This window comes from Momordica charantia (genome assembly GCF_013281855.1).
Source record: "Momordica charantia cultivar OHB3-1 chromosome 1 unlocalized genomic scaffold, Mcharantia_2.0 BLBB01000001.1, whole genome shotgun sequence".
NCBI classification, from domain to species: domain Eukaryota; kingdom Viridiplantae; phylum Streptophyta; class Magnoliopsida; order Cucurbitales; family Cucurbitaceae; genus Momordica; species Momordica charantia.
Genome location: NW_028275157.1, coordinates 18,755,285 through 18,777,616, shown reverse-complemented (window position 1 = coordinate 18,777,616; position 22,332 = coordinate 18,755,285). Strand labels below are relative to the sequence as shown.

Genomic DNA, 22,332 nt, shown 5'->3' with positions numbered 1-22,332 from the left:
GGGCATACACATTAATTAATTCACAATGAAGTAGACTGTTGAAAATGAAATAGTTACAATCCCTGAACATCTCTGATTTTCATTTACATTATTATAGCTTTATAATGTGAATACAAAAACAAATCCTATTTTTTGAATATATATATAATATTAAAGTTTTAGTATTAATTTTAGGCAAGTGTCCATTTTCAAAACAGCTTTATGTTAAGAGAAATTGTCATTAAATCCACCGGAAAAAATAAAAATAAAAAGAAAAAGAAAAAGAAAAAGAAGAAAACAACACCTTGTTTGTTTTGTCGGCTGGGATTATGAATTCTAATCCACAAGACTGAGCACAATTTTTTAAAATCTTAGTTACTAAAAAAAAAAAAAATCAGTAATTTAAACTACAGGGGAAATATTCAAACACCATACCTAAAAGTAATTAACATAGATACACAGTATATATCTGCCGGCCTAAAGATATGTAATTAATAGTAATTAATAAGATAGTTCACATTTACTATAATTCGCTTCATTATAATTTGGCTCTATCTTCCCCATTCATCTATAATAAAATATGGATAAAATTTCAAATAATGAATTGAATTCCATGCTTTGAATTATTCAACCAAGCCTTTTTTTTTTTTCCTTCTTCTTTTAAAGAACCCAACTTTATGGTTAATGTTATAAAATATTGGCAAATGCCTTGGAAAGAAAAACAAATAAACCAAAGTTTGGTGGGAAATGGGGAAAGGCAAAAACAATCTTATTGGATAACAGTTTACGCAACACTACTATGCGGGGAATATCCAATGCACCCCATTGGATGAATACCTTTAACTTGCAAATTCTATGAAAATGGATGGGATAAAAAGATGGGCTTTGAGAAAAAAGTTGAAAATAATATTAAACATATACTTTTTGTTGGATTGCGATCGAGTTTGGGGTCATACACTTGACTCTTCTTTTAAAGTTTATTACAACAATATCCACATTATTCTAATAATTATGAAATCTATCTCACTGTTAAGTAAAAATTTATAATCACATCAAGAGATATTCATCATTAAGCTCGATTTAATTTATTCTATTTTAAACTTATATATCTTAGACTAGGCCTAAATTTGCACACCTGCTTTGAGTCAAACTTCAAATAAACATTCAAATTTATTTAAGTAATTCAACACCATGGTCGTGTTAAATAAAAGGGGTTTAAAATAAGTAAATAAATAAATATATATACATATACATATATTTATTTTTTTCAGTTAGGTTTGATTTATTTTAATTTTATAGGGCAAACAAAAAAATATCAATGGCTCCAAGAGTGGAACCGAAGGCATAAACCAGTAAATATGGTTTGGTATTTTTGTTTTTGTTGTTGCTTCTTTCCCTTTATTTTTATATTTTCTTTTCTTTTGGGTTTTATAGGCACGGATACCCCACCATATTATTCAAGTCATATTGATCAATAATTTGGCTCTTTCTTGATGAGGTGAATTAAAATACTTAATTTAATTACAATGTATCCTCTTTTTTGGCTCGAATTAAACGTTAAAGCCATTAACCACTAATTTGTTTGTTTATTACGCATTAATAGAGATCCCATATCTCTAATACTTTGAGAATTAATAAGAAATTGTAGAAAAAAAATAAAGCCCGTAAAGTTCAAAGAGGCAACTGCCCCCTCTCATAAAGTAAGAGACGTCACACAAGGAATTATAGAGATTACATATTATGGAAATAATTGTCACACGCTTATAAAAATAGGCTTCACATCTTAAACAAATATACAGCGATTCTCCCTTTTCCGTATGTCTCGTAATATCTTTTAAAATGACAACCGTAACCCTTAATATGGCGGTAACATATAAAGTTCGGAGATGTACATTACGGACATTTCGCAATTTCATTGTAATTGAACATCTGGAATGGTTTAGTTATCAATTCAATTTGTTTACATTTCCGAAAAAGTTATTAAGACTTGTTAGATATATAATGGTGGCCCCGTGCATCTGGAAATTTGAAAGAACAAAGTCATACTGATTTGCCAAATAAAAAAATGAAATGGAAAAAGGAAAAAGAAGGAGCGGAAGGAAAGAAGAAAAAAAGCTTAAGCGGAGCCATTACTAATAAAGCTAGTCGCTGATCTTTCTTTTACACACTATTAGTTGCTTCAAAAATAGCGTAGCGAACCCCACCAATATATATATATATAATTTTTTTTTTCTCTAGCAGCTTTTTTTTAGTTTACATAGAGGGGAGAGAGAGAGAGAGAGAGAGAGAGAGAGAGAGAGAGAGAGAGAGAGAGAGAGAGAGAGAGAGTGCTGAGAAAATTGGTTCTTCTAATGGTAACGTTGTGCGGATTTTGCTTGTTTTAGCAATTAATGAGGTGGTTGTTATTTAATTGGGCGTATTGCGAAATTGTTGGCGCAGGGTGGTTTTGTTGTTCGTAAGCGAATTGTCGTTGGAGTTGCCGGACTATTAATGCTCGTCGGCTGTACAAAAGTTTCTGCCGCAGAATTGTGTGTTCTGTCTGGAGGTGGTCGTTTTCCGTCCGCACCCGGTTCAGCTGATAAACCGTGAACCGCAACCGGTTCGAGAGATCCCGGTTTTCCACTCTCAGCTTCGTCGCCAAGTTCCTTAGGTTTTCTAAGTGCTTCTGTTTACGCATGCGGGACCGCCTCGCCGACTCCCGGTTCGAGTCCATCCGACGCCGTTTTCGCTCGTCTATGATGTCGGCCTTCCGGTCCGGCTCGAATGGACCGGGATTCATGGCTTCCGTTTCGTCCTGGTTTGGGCCTTGGTTATCGGAGCTGGAACTCGAAATCACCGGCTTTGGAGACTGGAAAACGTCCGAACCGGCGGGTTCCGGCAGCTGGAGCGCCGTCGGAAAAAGTTCGTGGGATTCCCACGGCGTGGTGGCCGTGTCGAAGGCCGGAAAGGGGTTTCCGAGCATGGACTCGAAGGTGGGAAAAGTGGACAGCATGACGGCAGGAAAGAATCTAGTGGACAAAATAAAGGAGGAGAGAGGGAGGAGGAGGAAAGGGAAGAATTGCAGCGTAGAGGCCATGTATTTATTGTGGAAACGCCGGGGGTATTTTCAGAAATCACGTTAATAAGTGAGGGTATTTTGGTCCAAGAATCAAAGTGGCAATGTAGTGGAAGTATGTAAGCTCGCTTTTCTTTTAGCGGGACAGATGGGTGATATAAGCCAGTGGGGCCATGACACTGCTGCACCGGTGATTAGCTTCGTAGTGAAGAAACAAACCCCCTGGGCTCCACATATTCCACGTGGCCACGTGTAATTCGAGACTAACGTCACACCCAATTCTTCCAAATTAATTTAATTCTACACTTACATCTGTATTAAAAAAATATATTATAAAATAAATACAGATTTTTCCTTCACAAAAAAATAAAATAAAAGATATAATCGGAACTCATGAGGCTCGTAAATTCAGCTTAAGCTGTGATAAAAGCGACGGTCGCGTCGGTTAAAGCCGCGGCTTCCACTACCAACGGTGTGGAATATGTAAAAGGCTGCAGAACCAGAGGGTTAATTTGTCATTTTACATATTGATTATTTGTTGATTATGGAATAAGTTTAGCCTAAAGTTTGACTTTAGTGTTCCATTTTAAATGTCGAGCATATTATTAATATTCTAGCCTTCCGGGTGAGATAAAGAAGATTCTGAGAGCGTTATGTACTGAAATAAAGATTCCTTTTATTATTATTATTATTATTATTAACATATGTTTCGTGAAATTTTTTTTGTTTAGAAGTGTTATTTTCATTACAAGGAACCACGAGCAACACAAAAAGTGGGATTCAATGAATTTTAAACTCTTGAAAATTTGGGTTGAAGAAAGTAATTTGGAGAAGGGAATTTGCATTGGAAAATGGAGAAAAACGAGGAATAAACAGGTAGCCGTCAGGTGAGAAAATTTAGCAGACAGGAAGCCGTCCTTAAAAAAGTTAGCCTTATAATTCCATAGAGTGATAAAGATATTGGGAGAGAACAAATTCGTATTAATTTAATACCACAAAATTTCTAACTTTAAAAAGGGCGGAAGTAGAATATTTGCTCAATCTAAAAGCTGATTGACTAAAACTGGCAGTTTACTTGTTAAATACTCCATGCACATATATAGGTATTTTCAGAAGCTTTTGCTAGGTTATTTAAAAGAAGTATTAAAATTCTTGTATTTCTTTTTTGTCCTTTAAATTTGCAAAGCTGCAGGAGTTGGAGCACAACAACCTTAGAAGATTCGTGTGTTATTCGGAAATTTTATAAAAGGAGTGGTTGGGAGTTGAGAAGAAAGCAGAAACTTGGCCAATCATCTCCACGAAGAATTCGGAAGACTTAGGCCACCCAACCCAATCCCAATCCCAATTCCATAGTAGGCCTCATGTGGAAGACACCCTTTGGCCATAAAGATGTTTCTTTTTTTTTTTTACTTAATTTAGTTAATGCAACTTTAAAAGTAACTAAAGCATTCCTCCTTGTGTTTGGTGTAATATAACCCAAACTTTAATCCACTCATATCCATCTAATAATATACTACCCATTACGTATCTATTTATGATTTTACCTAAACAAAACTCATATAACCAATTAGTCTTTACCATCCATGTTGGCATTATTATTTTTCTCATAATTAAGGTGATGATTAAGATTTGGGGAATTAAGAGCTTAAAAGGAAAGGAATAAAAAGAAGAGATTTAACTTTAAAATCCAGAGAGAGTGGGAGAAGAAATATCACATGGAAAAAAATGTAGTAAGGGAAATGGAGGGTAATTAGCTTTCTGTGGTTGCAGAAAAAAGTTAGTCCATTATGGGGAAGGAGTTTGAATGGAAACTGGAAGGCAAAAATTAAAGCAGTTGGAGTTGCAGTTGGGTTTGGGCTTTAGAGGACCAAATTTGACGCGTGAGATTGATGGGGATAATTGATAATTGATAATTGATATATGAGGAACAGGATCGTCTTTCTTTTGTTTTACCTCTTCTTTTCACTGTTCATTTGTACCTTCACCTCACCTCTTTATTTTTTTCGCCTCTTTTCACATGCTACACTTTAACTTTCCCTCCAAACCATTCGGGTTGCGTTGGATTGGATTGAACTATTCGGGGAGGAATGGCTAAGATTTTTTTAAATTATATGATTTTTTTAATCTTTAATACTAGTTGATGGATGTTAATATGACACTTGGATAAAATTTAGATGAATTTGTTGCTAGTTCGATATGGATTTCAGGTGAAGAATAAAGATAGAAATTAAGATCGAATTAGGTTTAAAAGGATGGACGATCTTGATCGGGTAAAAATATTAAAGATTAAGTCAAAGTGTAATTGCTAGTAGCTTATGCTGTAGATCTCTATAACTGGCAAAGCTGTGACTAGTGCATAACTTGAATCCAATATTTCAAGGTAGGTGATACCGTGTCATTTCTAGAAGAACCATTTAAACCATTCTAATATTATCAAAATTTTTATTTTTATTTTTTATTTAATAGAGGGAAACGTTAATATTCCATAAAATGGTATCAATGGTAAATAGTAAAATATAAGTACATAATGGAAATCTTTTGAAGTTTAGGGAAGGAATATTCACAATAATGTTAAAATTATATAGTGTTCAAATTTGGTAAATATATTTGTATAATATTTTTTTAATTAAAATTAATATATATGCTTTTGACACATTCATATCTTATTGAATCCTTTTAAGGTTAGAGAAATTAATTAAAATAAATATTGAGAATACGTTTTTATTTGAATTCACCAATACATGATAGGTGGATGAGAATTTAAACATCTCATCCCACGAAATGTTATTTTATGTCTTAATTAGTTAAGTTATATTCTACGTAATAGAAATATGGATAAAATATACATTCTAAAATATTAGGTTAAAATGATATTATACATGACCATTTGGAATTTTTTTAGTCATCTATGTATTTCTATGTGCTTTATTTTTAGTCTCCATCTGTTTACAAACACTACCAATATAATTTAGTCTCCAATATTTATTATTCAATAAAATAATAACAAATGAGCTGATGCCACGTCAATTTATTTTTTGTAACCACTCACCTTAGTCTAATAACATATGAGGAACATTTATTTATTCTCAAAGAAAACATGTCATATGGCTCGGCTTAGATGGGCCGATGACATGTAGAGAAGCTACTGCTTTTAATTAGAAATTAATTACGAAAACCCAAATAAGTTTTCGAAAATTCCAAATTTTAGAAACAAATTTTTATTTTTGAAAATTACCTTTTTTTAATTTTTAAAATTTGGCTTAAATTTTGAAAATACAATTTTTAAAGACAGAGGTAAAACAGAGAAATATATGATAGTGTTTAGAAATTTAATTTTAAAAAAATAAACCACAAAATAATGATCAAAATGGAGTTTAAAAAACTGTTTATGTTATAATTGATAATTAATATATCCAAATGTTGCAGGGCAGAGGGAACTTGGAGGGTGAAATTCCTTTTCAAGAAAATGATGGGGAAAATGAAAATGACCTTAATAGTGAATTATTATTTATCAAATTGCATTATTCTATTTGTCCTCTTGGAATTCGACAACTCGCAAGTAGTTTTCTTGAGCGATTAATTAGGTTTAGATATTATTGCCCCTGCCTGTAACTAAAACAAATTACATCACTTTATTAGGTTAATTACATTCCATAGGAAGCTAATTAATTACTTTAACACTACTGCATGTCATCTAGCTTTTTCTTTCTTAAGTTTAATATGATAGGAAAGTAGGGATTCCAACCTCCAACTTTTAGTTGATGATATATATTTTAATTAGTTGAGTTATGTTTTGATACGTTGTCATCCATTGTTATGTTCATCGGTTAAGGCACCTTACTCCTTTTCTTGAGGTTGAGATTTGGATCTCTCATCCCCACATTTTAGAAAAAAGTCGGTATGCTTTCATCTTGTCACTTTTATTAAATCTGTTTATTTATTTATATAGCTATTGATGGATATCTATTTGGAGACTGCTAATCTATATTTTATTGGGAAAAAATGATTTTATTGAAAGCGATGATTATTATTTCTCTATAGGTACTAATTTCTTGTTTGAGGCCAAAATCAGCATAGTTTAAAAATAATTATCATGATATCAAATCAAGAGGGTGTGCGTTCGATCCACCATCCACATGTTGTGGGTACTATTTTACATTGTGTTATGTTCAATTGTTTTTTATTTGGACTTTTTTGTTGTGTCTTGATTTTATTTGGATTTTAAGGCATAAATTGGTTAAAATTTGTAATTAATTTATATTATAATATCAATTAATACTTTCAGCCTATTTGAATTAAATGAAAATTATATAAACCTTTGCAAAGGGTTAGAATCAAATTAAAAAAAAAAGGACAATGTTTATAAAAACTTTTTTATGCCAATTTAAAATCCACGAAACAAACCATGGAAATAGTATTAGACGTATCATTATTTACTACCTTTTGGAATATATTAGGTCTCATTGGTAAGGGATTTTTTTAAGGTAATTATATAAATAGTATAAAATAAATATATGTTTGTAAATATAACAGAAGATTTAAAATTTTACAAGAATAGTAAAATATTATCGAGTCAAACTCGAATGGAAGGTAAAAATAAAACACATAAAGAAAAGTCAAATCTATTATTGTATTTGAAGAGGAAAAAAAAGTTTTTAAAAATACATATTACGTTTATGTTATGGAATGAAATTTCTCTATTTTTTTTTTCTATAAAGATTACTCTTACCTGCTTAAAAACATTTTTAGATCCTAGCAAAAATATTAATCACAAGAAAGAAACTTTCAAGATTAAATTCTTCAGGGATTTGGACTCTGACCGAAATATAAAAAGGAAAAATAAACAAAGAAAAATGTTAATAAACAGATATATTTAAATAACATCATTTTAAAAATAAAATTAATCTTTTAAAACAAAGTATGGATCATGGATGACAACCTAAATTTCTCTGTAAAAAGAATTAAAGAAATGTTTAATTATTTCATCAAGGAAAAAGGGGGCAAAAACAATATTGGGTTCTGTACGGAACTTCAAAGTTTAAAAAGCTTAAAGATAAAAAGAAGAATAATTCTATATCATCGATTAAAATCTCCTTGAATTATTTATATTACATTTTTATTTTTATTTATATATTTAAATAGAGAATTAAATATATAAATAAATATAAAAAAGTAATATATCCAAATCTGCTAATTTTAACTTGTCTCAACTGATTTTATATGGTGTATGTACTTAAAAAAAAAAAAAAAACTGATTTTATATCCCTCAACCAAAATGTCATTGGATTCAAATCTTAATCTCCACATATTGATATATTAAAAAAATCCAAAATTTTATATTTAAATATAAAGTAGGGATCATCAACATAAAAATTATGAAGCTATAAATAAAGTGGCATTAAAGTGATTTGTATGCTATGAAGTAAGCAAATCGGATGTATAAGCATATCAATTAATTAACAAAAAAAAAAGTATACACAGATATAGTTAATTAATTTTAATTTAAGCAATATTAAAAAAAAAAAAAAGAGTCCACTTTCTTGGGCAATTGGCAATCGCAACAATGTCCTTTTTTCTAATTTTTAAACTTTGAGACGTAAGGGCCTTCAAAAAAGTCACTTTTTTCATTGAATTTTAGTGATTAATTTTTCTGCAATCTTCAGAAATTTAATCAATTCCAAGAGTAAGAACAAAAATAGGCAGGTGAATATTTGGATCTCCTAACTCAAGAAAAAGAAAAAAAAATAATAAGATGTCGTGTCCATGACGAAATTCCCTAGAAACATTAAAAAAAAGCATCCAAATTACTAAACCTCAAAACATTAAATTTCACTGATATGTCTGACATTTCCATGTGACGGTAGGTTTTACATCAACATGAAAGTTAAATTGACTTTTTCATAATATCGTAAAAAAAATTGATAAAACGTAAAAAATATAAATAAAATATCATTAATATAGACATAATATTAATATTAATCATTTTAAACTTATTTTAATGTTTATTTATTGATTTAAATATTTTTTACCAATTTTTATTTTTATTTTTCAAAAATATCCATTCACATCAATAATTTTAACTATATTTTGTTTGATATTTTCATGAAATTGAAATCTTATATTTCCTTACGCATCAATATTTAACACTTTTTGATATAACATTGAGTTTACAAAATTTAAAAATTGAAAAAGACTCAATTTTATATCTCCAAAGAAAAGTTGTAGACAAGTTTTTAGTTTCGTACTTAAAAAAAAGTTATAGATACTTTTTAAGTATTAATTTTAGATTTTGGAAGTTATAATATATTATTTGATATAAAATGAAGTATAATCTCGAAGTAGTTGTTATATAGAAAAAGAAAAAGGTAATTAAGTTAAAAATTTTGAATAATGACACTATAATATGTTTTTTTTTTAAATAAAAAAACTATAATATGGCTTGTTAGAGCCCATCATAAAACCCAATAGACTTGGGGAATGGATTACACTGGAAACAAGCGATCCAAACACAAACAGGCTCGTTTCGTTTATTTGGACCTGGTGGAATATTTCCAAAAATATCATATACGAAAATTAACCTTTAAAAAAAAAAAATATTCCCTAACGTTCAGATATGCATAAATGCTTATTTCCAAAGCTTGTGTTGTATTTTTCTTTTTTGAATCCAGCTTGTGTTGCATCATTGTACTAAAAAAACGAAAAATTGATATTAATCATTCTATATATCACTCGCTTTCGCAGATACTTCTGTTGGAATACTTCGTAAAATTCACTTCTTTAATCTTACTAGGGTAGGTTTGAACCTAAGAAACTAAACTTTAGAATAATAGATATGTAGGTTACAATTCAGAGGAAAAAACGTTGGAAATGCGAACAAGATTTCACATCGACTATTTTAGAAGAAGATCATTGATATATAAATGAATATAAATGAGGGATAATATCTCTATTAACATGAAATTTTCTAGATGAAACAAAAAATAAAATTATGAGCGGTCTTGTCTGACTTTCTTTCCGACCAAATAAATTAGAAAAAAAAAAGGTCAAATTCTATGTTTCCCACTCTTGGAAAGCAAGATTTCGAAGCAGAATATGATTAATACGAAAATAAAAGTATGCAATGGCTGAAGCCTTTCATTGTTCAAACGGGAAAAGAATTAAAGAAGGAAGAAAGCGTTACAAAGTCATCAGCTGTTCTTTTGACTGACTGCCTTTTGAGTATTTATATTTTTGAAGGCAGGCTCAAGCTCAAGCTCAGGCTCACTCCAATTTCGAGAAACGCCACTGAACCGACCCCCTTTAAATTACTTCACTTTGAATTTTCACTTCCAATTTTAAAGGAGAGTGCATAAATGTTAAAACCAGCTTAGTTTAACGATAATTGACATATACTTCCCACCTCGGAAGTTTTAACTACTTTTTTTTTCTTTAATGGTTTTGTTAGTTTTTTAAAATTTTAAATTATAAATACTTCTTTTTTATTATCTACTTTTGTAAAAATGTTTTCAAAATCTAATATAATTTTAAAAATTAAAATAATAATAATAATAACTTTTTTAAAAAAAAATTAGTGTTCAAAATGCAACCTACAAAAGGAATGGAAGGAAAATGGGATAGACTTAGAACATAAAAGTTTAATTTAAATCTTAATTTTGTGTTTGAAATGTACTTTGGTCCCTTTCTTTTACCCTAAATTTTGCTGAAATTCTTATGGGGCCTTAATTCACATATAAATTTGTGTTTGAAATTTTTATATCCATCAAGTGTTGTCTAATAGTTAATGTGGAAATAAATTATCTAAAGTTTCATGTCTAAGTGTAACATGGAAATTTAATGGGAAAGGTTATAAGGATAGAAGTAAAATACGCATGAAATTATAGGAATAAAAAAAAGAATTTAAACCTAAAATTTGAGGTTTAAATTATAAATTTGATCTCAAGTCTTTATTATTTCTAGTATCGTTATCTTAATTTATCAAATAACATCAAAGTAAAATTAGTCAAATAAAATACAATATATGTCTACCCTATGTCAGGTCAAATACTCACCCAATAATATCTATAGGAATGACCCATCAAAATCAAATTTGAAAGTTTATAAATGTAATTGAAACTTTTTATTGTTAATATTTATTTAACAGATAAGACTATTTTATTTAGTATAATATGGAGATGAGAAATTGAATTTTGATTTTAAATAATATAATATTTACTGAGCTATATACAATAAAGACGACTACTATAATTTAACTTAAATTTCAATAAATTAATTGAAAATATAAGAACCACAAATATTCACTTTTGAAAATATTGGTGCCCCCGGTTTACATGGTGTAGTAGTCAAATGCCCCCCGGCCGGTTTGGAATCATATGACCAACATCCGAACATTTCTCGAGAATTTTGACAAATAAAAATTTGTGGCGGGGAAATTATGTCATTTTGTGCAACACATTTTTCCCCTCATGGACCCACCATTAATTCATGTTACACACACAACATTACAGTTCTCATTCTGTTTATGTTTTAACTTTTTTCTGTTCTTAAGAAAATAAAATATTGTCCGAATTTTGCTCTAATATAATCAGCATTTGATTTAGGGCATGTGGCTTACAGTTAAGGAAAAAGACTTGCGCAACCGAATAATAATTTGTCGGAATTGTCGTTAAGTCTTTCGTATTCCAATTTTCCCCATATGTAATGTAATAAATTATAAAGCTAAAAGTGGGAAATTATTTATAAATAATCATAATCATAATGTTTGTTTCATCGAATCAGACAGTGAGGCAGCGGCATATCTTGATGCCAATTACGAGATTGATTCTTTATGTTCTTTTCTCTCTGTCTCCCTCTTTCGTAATTCTTATTTACTGCTGCCGTTTGCTGTAACGGTTTCAAAAATAAAAAAGATCTTTGAAATTTTTCTTTTTGTTTTTCTTAATATCATAGTTTATCATTACTATGATATTAAGTTCTTTTTGAAGTAGCATATCAAATATTTTTTAAAACTACCATATGTCATCCAATTTTATCTACAAGCCTATTTCTTAGTCAACATTTATTAAATAATTATGTCACATTATTTTTCTTTTTTATTTTTCAATAAATATGCCACATTATCAATGTTATAACACGTGTGAATTGAAATTAAACTTTCAGCTTATATAAAAGAATACACATATTTTAATTAATTGAATTATATTATATTTATATTGACATATGCATGTCAGGGTACTATTTAGTTTACGATAATTGTAAAAAAAATTAAGACTAATTAGACCCAACTATTAAAAATCAAGTGCATGAACTAAAACCTTTAACCTAATTAATTTACAAATTCAATTTTTATCTCGTACATGACAGTGTCTTATTGATAGATCAATATCAACTGCCTACCGTACTTTTTTACATTTTCCATTTTTCTCACATATATGATATACCTTGACCCAATTTTTTGTTCACATATAATTAATTAAGGGAAAAAGAAAAAAATTCTCTTCGGATAAGTTCTTACAATTTCTTGTTTCTTTTGAAGGATACAAGAAAGAAGTCTAAAAAGAATAATTATATCAGAGACTATTTTAGACTGCAAAGTTAATTTAAATATTAAAAGATTTACTGGTCATGGTCATGCCAATCCAACTAGCTAGTTATTCGATAGATTCTATTCGGCCAAAATTTTTTACTCCATGTAATTTTCAACACATTCAATTTATTGATAACTTTGTCCATTTGACTAAATGAATAAATTAAAAAATACTAAATTACTTTTCCATTTCAGTGGATTATCTATTTTTCTCCCTCCACATGTGATAAGGTTTGAAACTTGTTAGTGGTGAAATAAATATCGATTTTTTGAGTGGACTATAGAAAAGTTCAGTAAATCTACTAAAATCGAGTAAAGTCCTGTGTTTAATTACAAATGATCTAGAAGTAGAGTCTTTAGACATACATAAACGTTGCTGGTCTAGTGTACGGGACGCCATGAATCAAGTTCGTGAGTACGAGTTTATAGGTATTCTCCAAGAGGCTAAGACCTAGGACTGAGTCTTAGAAAAGTCTCATAATTTAAATATACTAAAGTTTATAGTTTTACTACGCTTAACCCAAACTTTAATTTAATGTAAGAATTAAAAGTGTGCGGCCTAACGTTATATCGGGTGTGTATTTTCTTTAATCTCTTTCGCATATTTTATTGAATTCCCATGATAAAAAAGAGTATGTACTACAAATTTAATTAGACCCATCAACGAAATCTATTTCCAAATGATTTTGGGAAAGAAAACCCTATTTTGTAGAGATGGATAAAATAGAAAATTTGAATTTCACTTGTGTGAACAGAGAGAATCAAATGAAAGGGACCCTGCTGTTAATGGAAGTGTTAAAATCCCATCACAGTGGCTTGAAAATTGAAGGGTCGATTTTTTTCCATCTTCACGATTTTAATGATGGATGTCACCTTAGTCCTCCATATAATATCAAAATCAATTCTCTTTTGTTTTTTCAATGCTTAATTTCTATATGTCATCATGACAAAATCAAGCCTCAGCATATAGAACCAATCTAAAATGGGTACTCGTTTTTTTCCCCTTAATAAAATAGAAAATTATGAGATTTTTCCGAGCCTTATAGCTTAGGGACCATAAGCTTTATGGCTGGATTTTATTTTATTTGTTTGGACAGATGTAGGCCGAAAAATTAATACTACTAAAATGATATAGTTTGTGCACATCCGATCCGTACGGTATATATACTAAGGGAAAAGTATGTATAAAGAAAAATTTGTAAAAAAAATATATGTATATTTTGTGCATAGAGAGATTCAAATTTGTAACAAATTGAATACCAATGTGTGGATAAGTTTGAACATAAACTTAACGTATCACAAGTTACTAATGAAGGTTCTATTTCTCATCTTATATTTGTCTCGATATTATTCTTTCAATTTTACAAAGGGAGAGAGAACTTCGTTATTAAGAAATAATAGTAATGATTGTGATATTTAAAATGTTCTTATGCCAAAACACCATTAATCATTAGTAGTGTTAAAGGGTAAAGACTCATAAACACCCATTTGAATATAGCTCAACTAAGTTAGACATATTTTCCATTTCATCTTACGTGGACATAAAAAAAGAAGAAGAAGAAGAATTAAAGAAAAAGAATGTTTGATTAATTTAATATTGAGAAGAAATTCGGTGAGTGTGTGTTGAATTCTGGTGAGATCATCATGGGTTGATCTCAAATTACGCATTCTCCATCCCGTTTTGACCATCAAACAAAGAAATAATGTGTGTTGTAGGCCAATCGAATTGGAAGTAAATGTAAAACCAAACCACCAATACAATACAATACACGAATCTAGATAGTAAATGTAAAACCAATTAAGCATTATTAACTATTCTACACACATTTTCGGTGCTTCCCTTTTGGAAAATTTCCCCTTTAATTTTAATTTTTGGTTTTGTCAAATGTCAACTTTCACGTCCACCTTTCATTTCCCCGGCCCCTTTTTTCTTTATCTTTTGGTCCACAATTGATCTGTTTGTGTGTTATAATACCAAAGTCCAAAGCACCACCTTCTCAAGTTCACACCTACGCCCCCATCCTTTTATATATGCTCTCAACTCCTTATTACTTATTTCTCACTCTCTCTTTATCTTTATCATCTCACTGTTTCTTCTTAATTCCAAACCACACATCCATGGCCATGGCCAACTCCTTCGTCTCCCTTCTCGCCTTGACCCTTCTCCTCCTCTGCCATACGCCCACGGCCTACGCCACCCGCCCCGCACCGACCCCAAATCAGCTGCAGCTGGTCATTTCACTTCTTTATTTTCACTTGTTCAATCTTTTTTTCATTCACTTTTGTGTTGATTTGACATGGTTCTTTGTTTGGGTTTTGTAGGATTTGGAAGCACAGCCAGCTGAGAGTGATGTGCTGGATGATAGCTGCCATGGAGTTGGCGAACAAGAGTGCTTGATTAGACGAACTTTAGCTGCCCACTTGGATTATGTCTATACTCAAAAGCATCACCCATAATTGGTCATGCTTTTTTTAAGTTTCCAAGGTCGATCGAGCTTTTCAAGTTTGTTTCCTTATTTTATGTATAATATTTGTGATAAATTTATATAGTATATATAGCGCTTGATTTTGTTGCATGTCTGTTGAATTACCTTTATTAGGTTCATATGATGTACAAATTCCGATTAGGGAGTCATGACTCACGACCGCAGGAACATACTTGAAAACATGATAAAAAGAAAAACATCAATTGGTCGGTATTGTAAATAAGATCCACACGACAAATCTGTGGATCCAAACGCCATGCAGGATTAGCGCTTTTGACAGCAACCATATGATATAAAAGTCACTCGATCACATAGAATGAATGATCCGAGCAAGAAAAATTATTGGAGAAAGTCATCACAAATTGACCAATAATATCACACATCAAAACCACAAAAGTATTTTGAATTTATAACTAATCTAGAAAACAGCATAGATGCAGTCGAAGCAGGTCCACTTCAGCATAATCCATTGAATAGATGTGGATGGAAGCATGCCCCAGTAGCAGCAGCAATGGAAACTAAACATGAGCGTGGAAATTTGGAAAATGCAAGTTGGGCATGTTTTGACCAGTACTATTATGTTGAACGGCCACACATGTCTGTGGGTGGCGAAATTACTTTATCGATGTATAATTTGGCGGTTAACGTTAATAACAGACTGGTCAATGACTCGATCTATATAGACAAGATTTTTTCAAATGGCCGTACCATTGTGTGTACACATTAATTTCACAGTTCAAAACCACATTAGGAACGATATTTCAAGCTGCAAAATGTTTCCCCTAAAATAAAAAACGCAGATCATTTAATTCAAATTTTTTTTAAAAAAAAAAATACTCGTAAATCTAAAACACCCTACACACCTTCAGTAAGAATTCTTCTCTTTACGTGGTATAATTTTAATGATTCAAAAATATTATTCGGATCTAGTTTTTAACAAACCAATTAGATTAATATCTACTCGATCTTTTCTTAAATATTAAATAAATATTGAATTGGAAATAAGACTAGAGTATCAACTCAACTAGATAAAAGATCATAAGTATATAAATATATAAAATAATAATAATATCTCTATTTTGAAGGGATCGTCTTTCAAATGCAAAAAAGAAAGTCGTTAGGATTGAGTTTCGCTACATTATTAAATTTAAAATAAAGATTAAGGAATTTATAGTTGGAAAATAATATTCAATCACTACTTGATCGACCCGTGTTTATTTTATAAAAGAATCATTGTTGGAAGTTGGAAGGGGGTTGCCTTTATGGAAAATGGGGGTGTAATTAATCCAACAACCCTTTTAATATTCAAGAATGTAGAAGATTCAGGTATGCAATTAACTTATAATGTTCATGTATTGGCCTCTTACCTAACCAAGGCACCATCCTAAGTGCAAGAAAAAGGTGTCTTCCACATTTAATTTACAATAAACAAGTCAACTCAATTTCTTAACTTGGTCATTTTTATATGTTGGCAGCACGTTGATATTGTAGTTTTTTCTTTAAAATAAAATGATATGATATCTCGAGTTTCGAGTGTCTTCGATTTGTCTATGTTTTTTTTAATATATAACCATTTTTGGTATTTCAACCTGTAATTAAAGACTTTGAGATGCACACATTTTTCTTAATGAAATTGTGTTTAGATTTTCAGTTTTTGAAAAGTTATGTTTCTGTTGTTTTGTTTATATAAATATTTTATTTTGATAATTAAAACTTAGTATGACCTATAGACTTATATTAGTCAACCTATTGATCAAGTACAACTATATATTATCTTTCATTGAGGTGGAAAGTTTTGTCATGCACCTTTAAAAAAATGAATTTATATTTTATATGTTATCATTGTATTAAATCTAAGTTAAAATACTATTTTGGTCTCATCTTTCGATCATTTGATTTTTGTACTTTGAAAATGTTCATAATCATTTGATTGAATGGACAGCGTCGAGACGCCATACATAGCATCTTGACGCTACAAAAATGAAAATGAGACGTGCGGTGAAATTTTATGTACTGTGGCGCTTAAAACATCGTAGCATTGAGATACTACATGTCCTACTTTATGTGCGGCCAGGTAGACATGTTCTACTTTTTTTTTTCTTTTGTTTAGTACAACATGTGGGAGTGGGGATCGAACTCAACAACCTCTTGATTGTAGATATATGTCAATTAGCGCTAAACCATATTTATTTTGGCAGAAATATCTAATATATTAAAGATAAATTTAAAATTTTTTAAAGATATAAGAACAAAAAGTTGTGGAAATTTTAAGAGATAAGAGAATATTCGGATATTTAGCCTTCTTTTTAAATACTCAAATTTGAAATTACCTTTTCTAACATTAAAATTTTGATGATACTTTTTAAAATAGTATTAAGTCAAAATTCCAATTTGCTGAGAAGCCGTAACTTCTTGAAATGTTGACTTTTCCAACGGAATTAAACAAGTTAATTTGTATGATCTCTATTTATTTATTTATTATTATTATATTTTGAAATAATCTTTCATAGACAACTTCGTTTAGTTTAATGGGTTAAGGCACTTATGTCATATCAAAAAATCGTGAGTTCGAATTCTACATGCCACATGTTGTATTGAAAAATACATTAAAACCACATATGTTACTCTTTGATTAAGGATCGTAATCATACCAAAAGAAAATAGGTTAAAATACTATTTTGTTTTCTGTACTTTTCAGCTTTTATTTATTTTGAATCCTGTATTTTAAAAATATTTATTTTGATCCTTGTATTTTGAACTTTAGTTCTTTTTAGTAATTATATTTTTAAAATGTTCGTTTTTCATTCGTGAACTTTTAAAAAGTAATCATTTTAGTCTTTATTTGTAAAATTTTAACACAAATTCTACGCTTAACTTGTTCATGGACAAAAGCTGACATAGCTTATTTGAATGGATTAATACATCTATCGTCTATTTAGAAATCATAATTAGGATTGAAAAATATAGAATCTACACTTTTGTCATGAAACAAAACTAATTAGATGGTATCTATTACACAAATTACTAGTATATCCTTTTAAAGATCAATCTCAATATTAAATAATTATTAAAATCTAAAATTGGTAAATTAGGAGGTCAAATCACTTAAAATGTGCTGATACTTTCCAAAATAAAAAAAATCTCAAGAAACCATCCATTTTCGAAACTCATCCGTTTCTTCTTCCTCCAACCGTCCATTTTTCTTTTCTTCCTCCGACCGTCTGTCGCTGTCTACCTTTTTCTTCGGTCAGCTCCGTTTTTATCTGTCGCAAGAGCAATTCGTCTACGTTTATCCCCTTCGAAAAGAGATTTCCGTCGGTTCGTCTTCTCAAGTCGTTTATGCCTGCCTTCGTCTCCGGCCGACGTCTGCCTACCTTCATCTCCAGCCGCCTCCATTTTTCTCAGTCGCTAGAGCAGTTCATCTCCCGATTCAAAGATTTGCATTCCAATTGTTTTCAATTTTTGATTTTGTGTGAAATATTGTATATATGAGGATATATATTATAGTGATTTGATTATGATATATCTTATAACTCAACTTGTATATATGCGGATATATACTATAGTGATTTTAAATGTATATATATGGATATATAAGTGAATATATCTTATAACTCAACTTGTATATATGCGAATATGTAGATATATACTATAATAATTTTAAATGTATATATACGGATATATAAGTGGATACCCACATGTTCAAGTATGTTAAACGATACCATAAATTTTAATACATTTTTCTTCCGAATGACATAAATGGAAATATCTAATATATTAAGGGTAAGTTAAAAATTTTATAAAGATATAAGAACAAAAAGTTGTGGAAATTCTAAGAGATAAGAAACAATTCGGTATATTTAGCCTTCTTTTTAAATACTCAAATTTGAAAATTATCTTTTTTAACATTAAAATTGTGATAATACTTTTTAGAATAGTTAAGTCAAAATTCCAATTTGTTGGCCTTGTACTTTGAGCATTAGTTCTTTTTAGTAATTACATTTTTTAAATCTTCGTTTTGTAACAAAAATCTGTTAGTATAAAATTAGTATTAGATTTCAAAAAGTATATTGAATTTAGTGTTGTATTGAAATTATAATAAAAAAAAATTAGATTAAATGACTGCTTTTCAAAAATACAAAAATTAAAACAAACCATTTTTACGAGAACCCAAATTAATGGTAGTTTTTGTAAAAACTAATAATAATAATAATAATAACAGTTATTGAAAGTGTAAGAAGGTTCATAATAAAAAATATTATTTTAATCAACAAAATAAACATTAAATATGGAGGTCTGCCCCTTTAAATTTGGCGGCCAATATTTATCATTAATCTTGTGGCTTTGGAATTGATCATCCCTTTGGTTTTTGGAGATAATAATCGTCACGTTGACCAGGAAAATGTAATTCATGATGGTAACGTGCATAGTACATATTGAGAAGCTCATATTGAAGCATTAAGTTCAAATTAATATTATAATTAAGGTTAATTTCTGACTATTGTACTCTTCAAGAATAACAATGTTGGAATTTGAATTGTATAGGAACTTGGACAACTTTTCGAAATGCACAACAAAAAAAAGAATGTATACTTTGTATTATTATACTACTTTATCTAAACTTTATTATTATATTATTTAAAACTTTCTATAAAAGAAAAATGATCTATAAAAATGTCATTAACTCCTTGATTGCTAAGTTGTTAACTATTGTAAACTATTTAGTCATTGATATAAGGATAATGACATATATAGTAATATAGTACAAGTAATAACAAATCTACAGTGAGATACAAAGATTTGTAGATATTACATCATTTTAATGTCAAATTGAAATAAAAAATATTTTAAAAGTCAAAATATATCATCAATATATACAATTATCAACGATAGATGTAAAAATAGTAAACTAGAACTAGTGTTTGTTATTGATAAACATACCAATAGTATATCTTTAATAGACGTCTATAAATAATATACTACAAAAATGATTTAGTAGTGACATAGTGAGTAAAAATAGAATTATTTAGACGTAAAGAAATTAAAATAATCTTCATACTGTCAAATTATTGTTACATGTCACGGCTTTACAATATATGGAAACTGATTTTGTCACTCCTTATAATTAATTGTATGTGAAAAATTCTTCTTCTCCCTTTTGAAGTAATTTGGATCATGAAATTTTAAGCGTAAATTTATGATTAGTCCCTCAATTGGTTAAGGGTTTTTTTTTTCGATTTAATCTCTTACATTGTTAACAATTTTTAATTAATCCATTTCAGATGACTCATTTTTGCTAGCTATCTAGCGATATTGTATAGCTGGGTGCGGAATAATTTCGGAACTCCTTGGGGGAAGCTCAATATGACCCATCGAAGTCAAACTTTTAGTCTTGCCATTCCCAAATTTCTTATTGAAATATATAACACATTATTGTGCAATCTAACACAAATAATCATGAAGATGTCAACTAAAACAAAACATTAGTATATGATAAGGTTAATGTAATTATGCATATGTGGCGAAAGACCATAAATCCCAAACATAGAATTTTATAGGGAAAAACAAGAAGCTTCAATCCAATCCAACAATAATTGAAGTTGCACATTTGGACACTATGTACAGAGATTTCAACAAATGGTAACCATCCCCAGACACATTTTCCAGGAAACATTTCAAAAAGAAAAGAAAATATTTTGAAAACAAAGAAATCTTGTGGGGCCATTTCTGGAAAAGAAAAAACTAAAACACCAGGAAGAAGGAAGAGGTATTGTCAAGAACATGAAAGCACAATGAAAGGCAAACGCTCGCAATTGCAGAGGTTTTGGAAGCTGCGTACCTCACAATTTCCAGGCCTCTTTCAATGACTTCCTCATTCACAATGTCGACACATCGTTTCATCCTTTCATATATTTTCTCCAACAACACCTCCACAAACGATCTCATCATCGCAAACGTCATCCTCCCCGTCAAATCCACGATCGCCTTCCTGTTTGCCGACGTCACTTTGCTGGTACACCCTCCGTTTCTGGGCCTCTTCGGAAACTGAGTTCTGGGCTTCAGGCCCAATTCGTTGTCCTCGAATTCCATGGCCTTTTTCTCTGGGCCTGGGCCTGCTTCGATGGCCCGGTTTCCATGGCCGGACAAGACCTGGTGGGATGTTCTAACCAGAGTCGCGACTGCGCCTTTGGAAAGAGAGACCAATAACTCTCTCATTTCCTTTTCGTGCTTGGGATTTGCGAGTCCGGAGAAGATTTGATCGAACGTGTTGATTTCCCTCGTCTTCTCCAGATAAACAGAAACCGCCGCGCTTACGAACAATTGAATTAGCTCGCCGATTAATTCTCTGTATTTCTCGTCGCACGCCACGCCCATCCATTTCGCGAAACCATCCTCCAAACTCCTCGATTTACTCGGCTCCAATGAGAAGTACGCCATCACCAGATTTCTAGCGAAGCTCCCAACCACCGTGGAAACGAAGCCACATCCAGACTCACTGCACATCTTCGCCATGATTACATCGGCAAAATTACTCGAACCGTCGTCACCACCGGGGCGGTGCCGCCGAGACTGATCGTAGCCTCGCAGAACCCCGAGAGTTACGGCCTGGGAGACACGAGTGATGGAATCGGAGATCTCGTCAGATCGGGCGAGTTTGGCGATTCGGCTGAAACTGCGAGGGATTTGGTCGGAATCGGAATGAAGAAACTCCTTGAGATCTCGGGAGACGGTGGCGAAACAGTCGGCGGAATCGGAGAATGCATCGGCGGCGGAAGAGAGAGCAGCGAGAAACCTAGAAATCTTGGCTCTCTTTCGGGCGAGGGAAGAGGAGTGGTAGACTCTGTAAGTAGCGTAGCCGGAAAATCCAAGAGCCGCCATCACAAGGACCCAGTTAGTCCTACGGACGACTTTCAAATTGTTGTCCATAACCGTGGTGGTATTTTTGGGGGCGAGGGGAGAGAAATTAGTGGTGCTCCTCAATCCATTGAAATGGAGGTTGGGAAACAGAGGAAAGAGGGAGAAACAGAGTAGCTTTTCGAGAAGCGAAACGAGGCGTAGAGGGAATGGAGAAGATATCCATAAGCGTAGAGGTGAACATGACACGTGACAAGTTGACCTGTTAATGGATAATATTAGCGCACAAAATGGAGAAAAGAGAGAGAGATGAAGCGAAGCAGTTAGTTACACAAGACTGAGAAAAAAGATTCCAAGGATAGAGCATTTTCCTT

At 31.1% G+C, this 22,332-nt stretch overlaps 1 protein-coding gene and 1 pseudogene across 1 annotated transcript; both read right to left on the bottom strand.

Moving 5' to 3' along the window:
- Positions 1-2,081: 2,081 nt before the first annotated feature.
- LOC111005793 (uncharacterized) lies at positions 2,082-3,534 on the bottom strand. The gene has a single exon (XM_022277426.2). The coding sequence runs from the start codon at positions 3,053-3,055 to the stop codon at positions 2,360-2,362; it is 696 nt and encodes a 231-aa protein (XP_022133118.1). The 5' UTR covers positions 3,056-3,534; the 3' UTR covers positions 2,082-2,359.
- Positions 3,535-20,845: 17,311 nt separating this feature from the next.
- On the bottom strand, positions 20,846-22,030 carry LOC111005493 (protein PHLOEM PROTEIN 2-LIKE A10 pseudogene; annotated as a pseudogene).
- Positions 22,031-22,332: the final 302 nt, after the last annotated feature.